The following is a 17,801-nucleotide window of genomic DNA, read 5'->3' as shown; positions in this document are numbered from 1 at the left end:
GAACTTTTATATAGAGACTTTAGAGTTTGTGTCAAATAAGAAATGTGAACACACTCTGCTACAATTTAAAAGCTTATTTTCAGAAACCCCAGAATAGCATAAAGTAAGCACCTTATTACCCCCCCCCCCCAAAAAAAAACACCAAACAAACAAACAAACAAAACACTTATGCACACAGAAATACCCAAATGATGTCTCACTTTTCACCGCATAGATATTTAGTGGAATAAACTAAATGAAACTGTTTTAGTTTTGTAACCACAAAATAAAGTAAAATTATAGTAAAATGTCCTTAGTTTTCCTCTTTGTCAACTTTTTCATCCGTAAACCTTTTCGGTTGATATGAAATCTATTTCATCTATCTGGTTTTATGACTTAATAAACTTATTGGGGCTGAGATGGATCAGACAAAGGAAATAAAGGAAACATTTATTGTTCTGGCACCTAACAAATACCCCATTACAAAAAAACACTCACACCAAAACTAATAAAAACTAAACTAAAACTAAGCATTTAATAATAACTAAAACTAGCAAACACACTCTAAAAACTAATTAAAGCTAACTGAATTTGAAAACAAAAATTGACAATGAAATTAAAACTAAAACTAATGAAAAATCCAAACTATTATAACCGTGGTCACCTCTCATGTTACTGTCACAGCCTGCTGCAGTAACATGAGAGGCTCCTAGAAACACTTGCTTCTGAAACTAAACACACAATTAAAGTTCCTTTTAGCTGCTTTAATATACACAAAAAAGGGGGATTGGTACATCAAAACACATAATGCATATTCACATATCCACAAACTGTGAAAACATTAATACTCATACAAGACACCTTTTTATTGTGGCCTTTTCTGTTTGATTCACAAACAAAAGCTCTTTGTGTTAACCCTCACATCCATAAGAGAAGACAAATGTTTTATCTTTAGAGGACTATTTATCTTCTAAAAGTATATTAAAGAAAAACAAGGCGTATCTCAACAGTTTATTTATTTTGTTCAATAATAAAGCCCATTCACTCATACAAGTTTATTTACTGTCAGTCACAAACAAGTCTCAGTCAGTCAGTTAGTGTCTGACAGATGAAATGTAAAGACAGAAAGTGAAGAGATAAACTCTCTCTGTCTTTACTAAACTACAGCAGGTTGACAGCAGATTCTCCAAAGTACTGGTTGAATATGTGAGGGTGGGCCTGGTAGAACCGGCCCAGGAGGCGCTTCCTGTCCCTGCTGGAGGTCCTGGGGTCCAGGTGGATGCTGCTGAGCAGGGACAGCAGCTCCTGGCTGGTGGTCCTCCTGGTGGAGTCGCTGTAGGTCCTGGTGGAGACCTGCTGACAGAACCAGACGCCTGGAGACAGAAACTGTTAGTTAGCTAGTTAGTAGTGGAGGTGTCAATCAGCAGAGGCCACCATGACATTTATCCCCATACTTGATTCCCCATACTGTAATAATACATAATACATACATTATTGTGATTTTAAGCATTTTGCAATATGGTGAGTATTGCATTGATACAATATATTGCAATTCATCTATTTAACTGCATTTTGTGTCCACAAAATTAAATTAAATCAAAAATTGTTTTGTCAAATAAGAGAAAATTCTCAGTCAAATCATCTCACTTCAGTCTTTTTATTTCTCCACAATGAGAGTCAAACCCACAGACTGACCAACAAAGTATTCAGTCAAACTGAACTGATATTAAACATGTTGGACGACAACAACTGCAGCATTTTATCAAACTTTCAAAAACTTTAAGCTCAACTGCTCTGAATTTTTTTTGAATCAAATATAAAAAAGCCTAACTGTGCAGCATCATTTTGACATTTTCCCGACAAGATATCCTGATCACATGGTGCCGATAGATTCCTTTGATCTTATAGTTTCATTTGATACCAGCATCTCCAGAATATTCCTAAAAGTGAAAACCGAACCAATAATGCCGGCCCGCTGGCCGTTGGAACGCTACATACTGATACCTGGTGGCCATGAATACATATAATATTGCCATGCAAAATATGGCGATAGTATGCTATATAGATTTTTAGTAATGACTGTATCACACATGGTGCCTATAGATTCCTCAGATCTTATAGTTTCATATGATACCAGTATATATATATATAATATCTCCAGTATATTCCAAGAAGTGAGTCCGCTACAGCCTCTAAAAAAAACTAAAAACTGCGAAAATACTGACGCTAAATATCGATACATGGCGGCCATGAATCGATATATTGCCGTGATATGATGCTTTATCAAGTTTTCCTCCCACCTCTAGTTAGTAGAGTCAGCTAGGGGCAACAGATATAGAAATCAAGCAGATTGGAGCCACAGTAGCATTCAGTTCTTGTTCATCTTCTGTGCAAGTTAATATCCCATCGTCTATTATTTTTAATAATGTTTGTGGTAGATTAATAGTAATTTAGTGACAGCTTGCATCCTACTGCAGAGCCTTTTAAGGATCCAACAACTGGAGACTAATACAAAACAGACAATTAAGACATGTTTTGAAAATGAAACTGCTTTAGTACCGTTATCAGCTGAAAACCATGGAATTTATGCATTATCAGATTATCACCAAGCATTCAGAAAATACACATTTCTGATGTGATGAGGACAAACAAGGTCACAATGATTTATTTCATCCCTGATGGTTCAGAGGAGCCAAAACCTCAAGGCCAGATGGGAATTTTTAGTTTCAATTTGAACTGTTCCAAGTCATAAAAAGTGTCATGGTTATGTGAATAAGAGCTTGTTTTTGTGTTTTAATGGAAACCAGATTTGCCTTGAAATAAAATCTGCAGCTGTATGTTAACAGATACAACCCAGTGAAATGGTCAGATTTCTGTTCCATCTATGTGGAATAATGTTTCCCTCTCTCCGTTATCAAACTGTAACATATTTATTTACCCGAGACACCAGGCTGCGTCCCCTGCTCCAGGCCCGCCAGACGCTCACTCACTGCTTTGTGCAGAGCTCCTGGTATCTGGAGCAGACAGAGAAAATATAAGAGAGAACGAGAGAAAACAAGTCTTTGTGGCATATTTTTAATGGCAGAAAGTGTTAAATTATCCTTGAAAAATAGGCAGTCTTTTCAATTCAGGTTTCCACTTTTTCTTTTCACTGAAACCCTTACACACATGTTGGAGACAGCATTTTCAAAATATAATTTGCAACTCAATTTAAGCAATTTGCTTACACAAGAATGAGTTACAGCACCACTGAAGGTCAGAGGTCAGACTAATAGTCAAAGCCAGCCTCAAACCAGGAAAGCAAACCTTGGCTTCGTGTTTCTAATAATAAATCTGGTTTTATTAGTCTAAATATAATCAAGTTTTGGTGTTTATTCTATCTGGAGTGAGGGGAGAGTATTATTCAGACTGTATGGTGTCTTCTGTTCACGGTCAAGTCTCATAAAAAGGTTAAAGTTCATTTAAGAGCTGATATCTAGACATTTCACATGGTTTTCTTGATAATGATTTTGGTTAGTATCAATAAAACCATGTTAAATGTCTAGATATCACTTCTTAAATTAAACTCTTATCAGCTAGTTTTGTTGTTATCATTATATTTGTCCAAACAAATGTACCTTTAGTTGTACCAGCCATTAAAATGAACAAGGAATTGAAGAAAACAAGGGTGGTCTAATATTTTTTCCATGACTGTATATCCATTACATACTGTCGTTATGCACTTTGTGTGTTTTTTATGCACACTGTTCATTGCACCTTATTTGTTTCATAGCACCAACATTTTTATACTGTATATTCATATTTATTCTGCACTGGAATTCTATTCTACTCCTTAATACATACTCCTTCTTTAGACACTTTATTTTTTATTGTATTTTATTGTATTTTTATATTTTATTGCTTGAAGTATGCCTAGGTTGTTCTTTTTATTTAATTGTGTTGTTATTGTCTCTGTGTGTAATGCTGCTGCTACACTGTAATTTCCCAGCTTGGGATAAATAAAGTCTGTCTGTCTGTCTGTCTGTCTGTCTGTCTGTATATCCATAGCTGCATGCATATATGTGTGTGTGAATTTACATTCATATGCATATTCTTTTTTAGGATAGAACAGCTGATGGGTGGAAATAATAATAATAATAATACTGCAGGATAAACAATATGATCGAATCGATCGAGGAGATTTAAACCTGAAAACTTCTGAAAACTGAAAAAACAACCAAACAATGCATAAAGCAGGGTGTGATAACACTTCCTGCGTGGCGTATTACTCAACATGTTATCAGTCCTGTTTGTTTGATGATTAGCTGCTGCTCTGAGAGCACAAAACTCTATTCTGGTGAACTGTGGCTGCAGTCAACGCGTCCTGCCAGCTGCAGGAGCCAAACTGCTCCCAGTCATGTGGAGGCCAGACTCTCTGGGCTCACCTGAGGAGTGGACGCAGTCAATAAAGAGTCCTGAGGGAGTTCTGAGTGGAGCCATAGTTTTAACCCATTGAGGCCTGAAAAACTGCTGGGCGATTTTAAAATAAGCTTCTAATTTTCTGGAAATTCTGGAAAAATTCTGGAAAAAAAAAGTGTCAACTCTTCTACTAAATAATAGATTTTTCAGCCTCTGTAGCAGATAGAAATGAAATTCAAAAAGTATTTGAGAGCTTATACAAATACTACAAAATGACGTAAACGCTTTCCAGGCTTCAATGGGTTAATAGGATTACAATTAGTGTGAACTTTGTGTCAGCCTCCAACACTGCTGCTGGTGTGCAGAAGAAACCTTTATGTGCAGATAAACAGAGGATATTCTGTGGTTAATCAATCATTAACGTTATCGATGCTCCAATCAGCAGGTTTCTTCCATCCCATTCCAACACCCATTTTTATTCCTTGGCTTTTCAACACTGCGTGAGTTTTGTGGTCCTCTGTGTCTTTTATTTCTTTTATTTCTTTTACTACTTTTAACTACGTCTTTTATTTTATTTTACTATGTTTATCTGTTTGATCGTATTATTTTATTTATGGCATCATTTTTAGATTGATACACTTATTATTTATTGCTGATTGGTATATGGAATTGTTTGTTTTATTGTTGATTTTATTAACAGCACTTTGGAGACGTTTGTGTTGTTTAAATGTGCGAAACAAATAAATAAATAAAGGGGGATTGGGTTGGATCCCTGCAACAACTGTCATGTTCTGTATCTAAATGAGACGCATTGTGAGATGTTAGCAGAAAGTCGTGCCATGGACACTGTTGTGTTTTTTGCATCGTAGAGATGTTTAGGGCACTCTGTAGTACAGCTATTCTCAACCTTGGGGTCAGGACCCCAATTGGTCAGCTCTGTCTCCACTGTGTTAAAGTGTTCATGTGTTAATGTGTTTTAGTCTTTTTGGTCACTTAATGTCTTTTTTTGGTCATTTTGTGTCGTTTTTTAGTCATTTTGGGTCTTTTTTTGATAATTTTGTGGTCAATTTGTGTCTTTTTTTGGTCATTTTCTGTCTTTTTTTTGTCATTTTCTGTCTTTTTTGGTAATTGTGTGTCTTTTCTGGTCATTTTGTGTCTTTTTTAGTCATTTTGTGTCTTTTTTGATCATTTTGTGTCTTTTTTAGTCATTTTGTGTCTTTTTTGATCATTTTGTGGTCAATTTGTGTCTTTTTTTGGTCATTTTGTTTCCTTTTTTTTGGTCATTTTGTTTGTTTTTAGGGTGATCTGAAGTGTGTGTGTGAGATTGTGTTCAGTGAGCGGGGGTCACGGACAACATGCATGTTAAATTGGGGGTCAGGACTCAAAAAGGTTGAGAACTACTGCTGTAGTGGATCTCCCACTCAGCCCAGGTCTTACAGGTGAGTCCAGGTAAGACCAAGGAGAGCAGGAGAATCATGTATTGAGACATTCCCTTACCTTAAAAATGTCCTTTATGTTGCTGAGCATGAAGACCACCATCAGGTCCTCTCTGTCTTTCTGCAGGACCCTGGTGTGGAGGATGGCCCTGGAGAAGGACCTCTTCACCGCCAGTCTGTTGGACACCTGCACATCCAGCACCACAGCTTTAATCACACATTAGAGAACTTCTTCACCTAGAGACAGAATGCCTCGGGGACGACTTCTGAATGGACATTTTATAAAAGCATTATCCAGCTTCAGACCCAGAGAGTCAGCAGCTCTCACCTCCTGGTCCAGTCGGACCCCCTGAGGGTCTGCAGCCAGAGACATGAAGGTCAGCAGCCTGCGCAGCTCGTCCCTGCAGACGGCAGGAAGCAGCTTCAGACTCAGCTGCAGAGCTTCAAGAGCCGCGGCCAGCTTAGCATTCACTGGGAGGGCAAGACACAGAACAGGAAGTAACAGGGATTACTGAAGTTTAAGTGGACTTGGGAGACTGGTGAGAGAACAGACTCAGTTATGGCCCTGGTTTCTTATTTGAGGACAGTGTGGATCTTAATCAGTGACTAATCAACAACAGTTTCTGGGATAGGTGTTTGGAACAAACCTGCCAACTCTTCTTTAAAAAGATCTTCTTTTTCTACATACTCCAGTATGTAGAAAAACTGCATTAAATGATAAAATACAGATATATATACACAGTAGTATGCAAAAGCCTGTTTTGATAACATACGCTTTTATTTTGAAAGGACGGAAAGAGACATCCTGTCAATCATCAAACTAACTCAAGTGAGATTAAAGTGTACAGATAACATCAAGGAGTTCAACATTTTATCTTCTAGCCCCTCTAAGAGCCATGAGGTCAGGTTTCACAGTAATCCTGCATATTTAAATGTGTTTTGTGTTTAAATAAGTTTGGATAAAATTAAAGCTAGTAATTCATGCTAGCAAGGTTTGATACAGTGAGCTAGTTCTGCTCAAATTAATCCTCTTGTATTTCTGTGTGTTTTATAATTGTTATTGCAACTTTCAGTTTGCAAACTGAAGCTTTATCCATTTATGAGGACTGATACATAGGCATAGATTAAATTAAAATTAAAGAATGCAGATTGATTCAAAATTCCACGTGATGGAGCACATTTTAAAGGACCAATAATGGACCAGAGATGAATTCTTCCTGTAGGTGTTACCCAGCAGGTCGGTGATGACGGAGTAGATGTCAGCCATGTGGTGGGGCAGCAGAGGAGCTCGGTCCCCGTAATGCTTCACCAGAGTCCCATACAGCAGCAGCTGGGACTGGGACAGGCCAGACTGGGACACACCAGACTGGGACAGACCAGACTGGGACAGACCAGAATGGGACACACCAGACTGGGACACACCAGACTGGGACAGACCAGACTGGGACAGAAGAGACTGCTCCTCTCTGGTGTTGGCTGCAGAAGACACACAGCTCACAGACGGTACTGGAGACAGAAGCACACAGATTGAAATGTATATTGTTATATTGTTGTGGTAGTCGCTAGTCACCACTGGCACAATGTTGTTGTTCAATGCACTGGTCATTTAGAAATGTTGGCTTCTTTTACTTCCATCACTAATTTCTTTCAGACTGGTGGAACAAAAAACCTCTAAAATAATCATTTAGGTGTTTATCTACTCCACCTCGTCTCTCTTGGTGTAGTAGATTTTCTCCTTAATGCACAAAAAGGAGCATTCCTAATTTACATTTAAATGAGACATTTTACTCAAATTAATTTAAATGTTCAGTTTTAGAAAACTTAAACAAATACATTGGATTGGATACATTTATTTTTTACCATATTCACTTGTATTGTCGTCCCTGCAAAACATACCTGGCTTAATATTAAACCATAACACTATGGAGCTGACATGAGCAGACAGTATAAAACACACATGTTGTATTTTTAGAAGTCAAGACACTAAAAGAAGTCAGCTAGTGGGACTAGATACCAGATCCTGGTCCAGCTCATGTTCTGGTTCTGTACCTGCAGGCTGTGAGCTGCTACCAGCTGCCACCTGATGGTCCTGGTTCTGAGGGAAACAGGGCAGCAGCTCCCTGCTGAGCTCCACCACCGGCTGGTCGGGGAGGAAGTCCAGACAGTCCAGACCTGCACAGAGCCACGCATCCTCCCTGAGGGACAGGAAGTAAAGACACCACAGGTTTGGTAAAAGCATCAAAAACACTCAATCTGTGGAGGAATGGATCAGCCCGGATCCATAAACAAGCTGTCAGGAATTCATTAAGGCTGCGACTTCATACACAAGCAGGAAGAATAGACACAGTGCTGTTACAGTCATTCCCTGGCTGCAATGATGGTGCAGACACAGTGCTGTTACAGTGGGAATACAGATATATTCAGATCAGGGTTTCCCATATATTACTTTAGTAGCGGCGGCCTGCTGCTGCTACATTGTGCCCGCCGCTACTTCAGAAAAGGGAATTGTTTTATTTTTTAAAATTCTGTAGCAGTGACCTCAGCAAGAGGTGATGCTGATCAGTCTCCTGCTGTCTCACCACAGTGATGACTGAATGTAACACTGCTGTCAAACACTTGTTGTCATAACAACCGCCACAGCGCCAGCACTCTGTTAGCACTCTGTTAGCAGTACTACAGCTGTTAGCACTCTGTTAGCAGTACTACAGCTGTTAGCACTCTGTTAGCAGTACTACAGCTGTTAGCAGTACTACAGCTGTTAGCACTCTGTTAGCAGTACTACAGCTGTTAGCAGTACTACAGCTGTTAGCACTCTGTTAGCAGTACTACAGCTGTTAGCACTCTGTTAGCAGTACTACAGCTGTTAGCAGTACTACAGCTGTTAGCACTCTGTTAGCAGTACTACAGCTGTTAGCAGTACTACAGCTGTTAGCACTCTGTTAGCAGTACTACAGCTGTTAGCAGTACTACAGCTGTTAGCACTCTGTTAGCAGTATTACAGCTGTTAGCAGTACTACAGTTGTTAGCAGTACTACAGCTGTTAGCAGTACTACAGCTGTTAGCACTCTGTTAGCAGTACTACAGCTGTTAGCACTCTGTTAGCAGTACTACAGCTGTTAGCAGTACTACAGCTGTTAGCAGTCTGTTAGCAGTACTACAGCTGTTAGCAGTACTACAGCTGTTAGCACTCTGTTAGCAGTACTACAGCTGTTAGCACTCTGTTAGCAGTACTACAGCTGTTAGCAGTACTACAGTTGTTAGCAGTACTACAGCTGTTAGCAGTACTACAGTTGTTAGCACTCTGTTAGCAGTACTACAGTTGTTAGCACTCTGTTAGCAGTACTACAGTTGTTAGCACTCTGTTAGCAGTACTTCAGTTTCTGAGTGAGGTTAGACGAATGGCTAGCTAACATTACTGGAAGAGAAACGAAGCATACTGCGACTGCAGTCAGTCAGCCTACACTTGTTTTCCCGGTGCATGTATTTATTAAGTGTTCCGGTAAGAACGTGCTAGACCCACCTTCAAAATAAAAAAGCAAACACATGTAGCTTTCAAAATAAGAGAACATGGATGTGTTAGCAGAATCCACCACAAAATTTACAAAAAGACGATCAAAATTTTAGCACTTTTAGCACAAAAACATTCTCCAGGGGAGCATGGCCCCGGACCCCACTACTCTGTTCAGGTCCCCACAGTCTCAGAACATCCTGTGGGAAACACTGGTTCTACAGCTTTTTTTGCAGTTGAGTCATTTTTCATACTTTCTAAATTGCTGATTGATATTAACACGCACACCATCCAGGGGACAGATGACCCTGCTGCTGAAAAAAATAGTTGCGTATGGACAGTATGAGAAAAATGTGTGTTATATGTGTTTTTTGAACATCTAAGCATGTAAACATATTGTAGAAAAAACCTATGAACCTGAATGAGTAGGAACCCTGAGCTCAATATGTCCCCTTTAAAGAGCTGATCACACAGGAACACTTCAATGGTCTGGATAATATCAGTGAACTCTTTGGATATCAGTGATGTATGGAAAGTTTACATATTCATATGCAGTCATATCTGTCATAAGCTGTTTTAGTATTGCATCTTTGATCACTAAAACGGTGTTTATTATGATTTTAAAGCCCAACGTACTGGGAGTCGTTGAAGGCCTTGAGGATGTGGCGGTCCAGGAGGCTGCTGCTGTAGACCAGGTCTGGGTTCCTGTCTGATGGAGGAGGGGGGGTCTGACTGCACTGGAGGACTCCTTCCAGCACGGGGAGCTCCACCAGGTTCAGCAGCCTGAGGAGAGTCTGCTCCTGCCACACCTCCTCCACCACTGGGCAAGATGAACAGGACGAGTCCCAGTTAAAGGTGAGAACAGACCAGTACTACTGAACAGCTTCAACATGAATGAGGAAAAGAGTAATGTGAGTAATGTGTGGGAACAGATGGCAATAATTAGAATATATACTATATTAATAATTATCTGAAGCAGAAATTAAATCTGACATGTGGCAGTAATTTGCTGTCAAAAACTATTTGTAGGCATCATGGTGACTGTCAATCAAGAGGGATCGATTTAAAGGGAACTGGCATTTATGAGCCAAACTAAATCATGAGCATAACGACATGGACCTGCCTCATAAAACTATAAAAATATATATATATATATGTATATATATATATATATATATATATATATATATATACATATATATATATATATATATATATAATAGAAATACAACTATGGAGGAAACACAGTAGAGCTTTTCTCACAGGTCAGAATGATAACATGAACAATGGTTTGGTTTGGGATGGGCGTTTGGAAGAAACCTGCCAACTCAAGCATCTAGACCAGGGATGGGCAACTGGAGGCCCGGGGGCCACATACGGCCCGCACCTGAAGTGGCCCTCAGTACAACTACATGCATTGAGCATGAAATCTTAAAAGTGCAGTGTAAAAATGCACAAAATTACTTCTAGTAATTAATGTTGGTCTGCTGTTCTTGCACTAAAAAAAAATCACAGTAAGTGGTTATTTTTTATTTGCTTCAAACCTTTTGTATTCCTATTTATACTGTTAAACATGCATTAGAGCATGAAATATGTTAAGTTACTGCACTGTAAACATATTTAAAATGTCAGTTTCATCATATCTGGTGAAGTGACGCTCCTATATGTGGCCCTGTGGTGGTGAACATGATAAACTGAGGCCCCCTGCAGCATTTAAGCTGCCCATCCCTGATCTATAACGTTAACAATTCATTAATCAATCAATTGCTATGTTTTTATACATAATCCATTATGTATGAAAATATGCATACATGGGCAAAATAAAAGATATATATATATAGTTCTATGCAAAAGTCTGTTTTGATAGCGGAAGCTTTTACTTTGAAAGGACAAAGAGACTTTTCGATTGTAAAACTAACTAACGTGAGATTATACTGAAAAGTTGAAGTGAAGGAGTTCAGTGTTTTATGTTTTAGCCCCTGAAGAGGCTTGAGGTCAGTTTTTACAGTAATCCTGCATATTGAAATGTGTTTTGTGTTTAAATAACTTTTGGATAAAATTAAACTTAGTAATTCATGTTAGCAAGGTTTAATACAGCAAGTTAGTTTTGCTCCTATTAATACTTGTGTATTTCTCTGTGTTTTATAATTGTTATTTAATCATTCCCATCCCTATTCTGTTCCATTAACAGTCCTATTAATTATTCCAGTGACTCAGCATGCACAATACCTGGACCACCCACAATGCAATGCAACCATTAATGTAAGTAATGTCTGGCGTGAAAAAGGTCTATTTAAAAGAGTTTTTTTATTTATTTTTTCCTTTCTCTCTAATGCTCTGGTGTCCTACTCAGGGTGTCTCTGCTGAGAGTCTCTCAGCTCTGTGGTCATTCAGTATGTAACATTAGGAGAGAAATAGATAATTAACTAATGCATTTACAGAGAGAAAAGTGTCCCAGCAGGATGAAATCCACACATGCTGACATCAGTCTTACCTGCTGCTGGTAGAAGAGAGTCAGTCTGGACTCTGCTGGGACTCACACTGTCCCCCAGAGGCTGCAGGGACAGGCTGACGCTAGCAGGACTGGCTAGCTGGTCCTCTTTTATAGAAGTAGGGGTTAATCTGACTGGGCTGGACGTCTGGTCATGTGATCCAGAGGGACAGGTCTGCTCCTCCTGCCTGGGATTAAAAAAAGACATGACAGCTCATGCAGGTGACTTAATGAAGAGCATTCAGTGGATTCTTGTACAGGGTTTGTGATATGATGACATAAACTTTTTTAATATCTCTGCTTGCATTAGACTAGTGTGGCTCCAAACCAATGAGCAGTACTCTTTACAGCAGGGGTCTCAAACTCGCGGCACGCGGGCCAATTGCGGCCCTCGTGACGATATTTTGTGGCCCCCACCTTGATATGAAAGTTTAATGTGAGTTTTATATGAATGGCACTTTACCGTGTTGTGTTTGGAAGGTCCCATTCTGTGTCTTTTTGGTAATTTTGTGTCTTCTTTAAAATAATTTAGTGTCTTTTTTTAATAATTTTGTCTTTTTTGGTCAATTTGTGTCTTTTTTTTAAAGTACTTTAGAGTTTTTTCAGTAATTCTGTGTCTTTTTCTGTAATTTTGTGTCTTTTCTGGTCATTTTTTGTGTTTTTTTTGGTCATTTTGTGCCTTTTTTGTCATTTTGTGTCTTTTTGAGTAATTTTGTGTTTTTTCAGTCATTTTGTGTCTTTTTCTGTACTTTTGTGTCTTTTTTGGTCATGTTTTGTCTTTTTTTGGTCATTTTGTGTCTTTATCAGTCATTTTGTGTCTTTCTGGAATTTTGTGTCTTTTTGTGGTCATTTTGTGTCTTTGTGGGTCATTTTATGTCTTTTTTTTAAAGTCATTTTGTGTTTTTTCAGTCATTTTGTGTCTTTTTTGTAATTTTGTGTCTTTTTTTGGTCATTTTGATACTGCCTCCAGCGGCCCCTGGTAATTTGAGTTTGAGACCCCTGCTTTACAGGGTTCTTGCATCAGTTTAAAGGAAGTACTTTGGTTTTTCAGGTTTTTAATTCACTTGAAAATCAAAACATTCCTATTTGGTCATTTTTATCTTCTGCAGATTTTACACATCAAAGTGTGTTAACAGATGTTAGAGAGTAGGTTGTTAATCATATGTGAATAAATGAATCATCCTACAGATATACGCACTTTACAAGTGGAGGGAATCAACAAACAGCCAAAATACCAAAATCTCACAATAAGATTTTTTTTTGCCATTTTACACTTTGTTAAATATTATAACATCATTTGCAATATATTTAGATTTGTTTCCTTTTTTTAAGGCATATTATGTCCAAGGAAAATGATTGTTTTATCAAACAAAATTAAGTTTTCATTCTGTTCATCTCTCTTCAATCATTTTTGATTGCAGTAGCCTGAACAACAATGTTTCCATGCTCCTACAAAATTAACTGTTTTTCCATTTTTTTCAAGTCTGTATTAGTCTACATAGTCCAACTTTATTAAATGCAAATGTACGTGGAATACTGGACAGGTAATTGAACAATGCAACTTGTGAAAAAAAAGTGATGCAGCCATGAAAGCAACTTGGGAATTTGAAAGTAAATTAATGTAAAACTGAAATTAAATACAATAAAACCGCTCAAATCAGCACCATCTAGTGGACGGAAAAAATAAATTGCTTTTATTATTCTACCAATAAAAACATTAATTTGAATTAAAGTGGAGTATTAAAATGTAAATATTAAAGGATCAGTACTTGGTGTCTGTGTATCGATACAAAATATCACAAAATACTATGCTTTATACTATATTTTATACTATGCTTTATCACTTTTATCTCAACACTACGGTTCACTGAGCACACAAGGACATTGATGCAGCGCTGTCAGTCATCCTGCAGTAGATTCAGTCTCTGCTGACACTATATGGCTTTTAACTCCATAATAAGGTCATTTGGGACGCTGTAGTTAGTGGTGTTGTTGTGCTGCATTGTATATAATGTTTGTTTTTGGTTTTTTTGAACACATTAACAATACAGAACACAGACACAGAAGCCCTCGCCCCAACATGCTATACAAAGTTAGACAAAAAAAGGTGAAAATAGTCATAATCACCACGACAATAATAATGACATAATGATGAATAATAAATTAAGATGTAAAAAATAAAAAGAGTTTGTTTATCCCCAGTCCTTAGTATGTAATCATGAGTTCTGTTCAGAAAACAGTCTGCCCATCAACAGCAGATTAATCTATGAAGGGTGTCCAAAGTATTTAAACAAGTCGTCCTCATCCTTTACAGCATGAGGGAGGATATTAAAGATCTCTCTGTACCAAAGGGTGACACGAGGTGGAAGAGTTTTGATCCAGATTTTTCAGTATACACTCTAGAACAGACCTGGGCATTAAGATCTGGCCCTCTGGCTGTCCTTCTCCGGCCCAGAAATTAGAAATCAATACAACCGCAGTGCTCTTATTTTGAAGGATTTTTACGTATGTGCTTGCATGCATACTACCCTGCACAGAAATGGATTCCACCAAAAATAGTGGAGTGGATTTATCTTGTTACCTTGTGAAAAACACTTATTGCTTTTTGCATAAAGTTAATATATTGCAGGTTTACTGCATAACATACATGCTTTATATTGTTTTTGTGGTTTGAATGCATGTTGTGTTTAAATTAAATGGAAAAGTGAGATAATGATTGGAGTTTTTACTATTTTTACTGCTATATTTGAGTTACTCCACTCTCATCATAACATGCATTCCCACCAGTAGAAGCTCAAAACCAGAAAACTTACTGCATTTTATAAAGCGATGAAATTAATATTGAGCAGAATTTAGTTCAGAGTATTAGTCTGGCCCTCCGCAACCTTCACAGTATCTCATGTGGCCCCTTGGGAAAACAACCTGCCCACCCTGCTTTAGAACAACTAGCAGTAGTTTATAATGTGATGCTGTGAGATGTGAGGCCCTAGAGGAGGCCAGGAGGAACACCTGAGGGTCTTAATGATGTTTTTACCATAGCTGTGTGACTAATAAAGTGGAAAGTGTATTAAATGCAGATTATGATAAGAGAATGATGTTGTACCTGTCTGAAGGAGCGCTGCAGAACAGTCTCTGGATCCCCTGCTCCAGCTCTCCTGTCTCCAGCTCCTCCACTGAAGGACAACACACTCCTTCAAACCTGGATAAAAACACCATGTTGTCATATTCACAGCCTTAGTGAAGAGACGGTGATAAAACCTTGGTGAGGTCTGAGCATATCACCTGTAGAGAGCACTCCTGCTGTCCTGGAACACATCCTGCTTCTTGTCTTTCCCAAATACTCTGGTCCCGACGGCCTCGAACACACCACGGTCCAACAGAGCCTGGCACACACACACCAGCCTGTCCCGGGACACACTGGCTCCTTCAGGTTAGAACAAGAAGGCACCAAGGTTATTAAAGTTAACGAAAACTAACGAAAACTAATGAAATAACGAAAACTAGAATTGAAAAAACATTTTCGTTAACTGAAATAAAAATAAAAACTAGAGTTTTTTAAAAAAACGATAACTAACTGAAACTGTATTTTGTGGTTACAAAACTAACTAAAACTAACTAAAATTATAGTGAAAATGTCCTTAGTTTTCGTTTTTGTCAACTTTTTTCATTCATAATTCAGTGTTTCTATTTGAACATGCAACACATGGTGAATATGTTTACTGAGACTGGGATGTTTACACTAGAACCAAAATACAAAACAGTTAATAACCTTATTGAGGCTGAGATGATAAACCAAAGGAAATAAAGGAAACATTTATTATGACCTCTTTGAATCTGGCACCCAACAAATACCCCATTACAAAAAAACTAAAACTAACACTAAAACTAATAAAAACTAAACTAAAACTAAGCATTTTCAAAAAATAAAAACTAAACTAAAACTAGAAAACTCACTCTAAAAACTAACTAAAACTAACTGAATTTGAAAACAAAAATTCACAACGAAATTAAAACTAAAACTAATGAAAAACCCAAAACTATTATAACCTTGGCAGAGACGGGTTTACACATACAAAGAGAAGCCCAAATGGAAATGCCATCAACATATTTGATGGAAAATGTGGGAATATAGACTGCTACAATATATAAAACCCACACACACACACACACACACACACACACACACACACACACACAGACCCTGAAAGTCTTTGTGGCAGCTGATGTGTGCTGCCAGCACGTCGACGGCCTCGGAGCCCAGGAAACAGTCGCTGTGAGACCTGAAGCCGACTCGCCGTCGCTTCACCGTCACAGAGGACCGGAGGTGGGAGATGAGGCCGCTCCACACCGACGAGGACTGGACCGGTTTACTGGAACCTCCATGAGCTGAAACACAGGCAGAGAGAAATATGTTCTACTGATGACCAGGGCAGGGAAACAGGAGACACAGCATGGAGAAGAAAGGCTAGGAGAGGAATATCAGTTAAAGTCAGCAGCTGTAAACTGGGTTGATGTTAATTAGAGCTGCACACTTTGAAAAACAAAAACTCATTTTGGTAAGATTTTTGATTGTGGGAATGATTATTTTTCAATCATTATTCTCATGTTCCTTGAAAATTTGATATTACATAATAATGGTGTGCTGATTTTGTGAGGATATCTACCAAACAACGTTTTAAAATAAATAAAAAATCATGTAGAATATGTAACAATTATTTTGCCTCTAAGAAGTATTCCTATGGTTGGATATTGTGCTTTTATTGCACCAAATCAAATCTTTTAATTGTGCAGCCCTGTTGGTAATCACTGATGATTGACTTTGGGATTTATTTTTAGTGCCTTTACTTCGTAGTTGGCTCTGATAAAATAAAAATCATTAGCCACATGTAGCTCAGGCCTCCGAGCTGCAGGAGTCCCTCGGTGACGTGTGTGTGATTAACTCACCTGGAGGACGGACACATAACTTCTCCGCCAGGTGTAGAGCTGCAGCTCTTTCTCTTATTGAAGACATGTCCACCAGCCGCTGGACCAGCTGTAGAACCAGCTCTGGTTGAGTTGATAACAGGAGGGAGAGCAGCAGGAGTAGGAGCAGAGAAACAGAACCACCTGGCTGAGGATCTTCAGTTATATGTGCAGTTATCATTTACACCGCTAGATGGCGCTGATGTCTAAGTCACTGGACTCACCTCTACCTTATTTATATACACTCTATGTATTCTACATATCATCACCCTGTTAAAATAATCACCTAACTCATTTTTTCAAGTTTTGCAGGAAACACAAAAAACTTCACCAAAAGTGTAACATATGACATTTATTGATCATTTCAGTCAAAAAGGATGTAACAAAGGATGGCTATTGGCATAGTAATAACACTGTGTGTAAATTATGTAACTTAAGAGAAATAAATGACTTAGGCAATTTTTATCTCTTTTGGGTCATTTCGAGTCTTTTTATTGTTTTGTGGTCAATTTGTGCCTTTTCTGGTCATTTTGTGTCTTATTTTGGTCATTTTTTGTCTTTTTTTTGGTCATTTTTTATCTCTTTTTGGTCATTTTGTGTCTTTTTGTCATTTTATGTCTTTTTTGGGTAATTTTATATCTCTTTTGGGTCATTTTGTGTCTTTTTTTATTATTTTGTGGTCAATTTGTGCCTTTTTTGGTCATTTTGTGTCTTATTTTGGTCATTTTGTGCCTTTGTGCCTTTGTGACTTAAGCAAGATATGGTAACACTTTATTTTGAAGGAGTCTACATAAGAGTGACACAAGCCTGTCAGAAACATGACATGACAAGTATCATGAGCATTAATGTTCATGACACATCCAATGTGACTAACCAGATTAATCCAGGTTTTTAGTATATTTTTTATTGCTACATGGTAAACAAGGTACCAGTAGGTGCAGTAGACTCTCAGAAACCAACCAGACCAGCATTGGTGATATGCAGCTCTTAAGGCTGTCACATTGGGCAATTAGTTGAAAGGGGCGTG

At 38.1% G+C, this 17,801-nt stretch overlaps 1 protein-coding gene across 1 annotated transcript; it reads right to left on the bottom strand.

Moving 5' to 3' along the window:
* Positions 1–824: 824 nt before the first annotated feature.
* Positions 825–16,947, bottom strand: LOC131973443 (DEP domain-containing protein 7-like). The gene is made up of 12 exons (XM_059335445.1): positions 16,757–16,947; positions 16,013–16,198; positions 15,095–15,236; positions 14,916–15,011; positions 11,816–12,000; positions 9,958–10,141; positions 7,863–8,008; positions 7,044–7,319; positions 6,142–6,284; positions 5,875–6,000; positions 2,918–2,993; positions 825–1,352 (listed from the first exon to the last, which is right to left on the bottom strand). The coding sequence occupies exons 1-12, from the start codon at positions 16,821–16,823 to the stop codon at positions 1,141–1,143; spliced, it is 1,839 nt and encodes a 612-aa protein (XP_059191428.1). The 5' UTR covers positions 16,824–16,947; the 3' UTR covers positions 825–1,140.
* Between the last annotated feature and the right edge of the window lie 854 nt (positions 16,948–17,801).

Source organism: Centropristis striata, chromosome 6 (assembly GCF_030273125.1).
Source record: "Centropristis striata isolate RG_2023a ecotype Rhode Island chromosome 6, C.striata_1.0, whole genome shotgun sequence".
Classification (NCBI taxonomy): Eukaryota; Metazoa; Chordata; class Actinopteri; order Perciformes; family Serranidae; genus Centropristis; species Centropristis striata.
Note: the sequence above shows the minus strand (reverse complement) of the source record. Positions and strands in the feature narration are given on the sequence as shown.

Bases quoted from the DNA above. Each gene is read 5' to 3' on its own strand.
- LOC131973443 (XM_059335445.1), bottom strand. From the start codon at position 16,823: ATGTCTTCAATAAGAGAAAGAGCTGCAGCTCTACACCTGGCGGAGAAG. The intron at 16,199-16,756 runs GTGAGTTAATCA...CCTGTGTTTCAG, and splicing joins GTTATGTGTCCGTCCTCCAG to CTCATGGAGGTTCCAGTAAA. The intron at 15,012-15,094 runs GTGATATGCTCA...GTTTTTATCCAG, and splicing joins AGCAGGAGTGCTCTCTACAG to GTTTGAAGGAGTGTGTTGTC.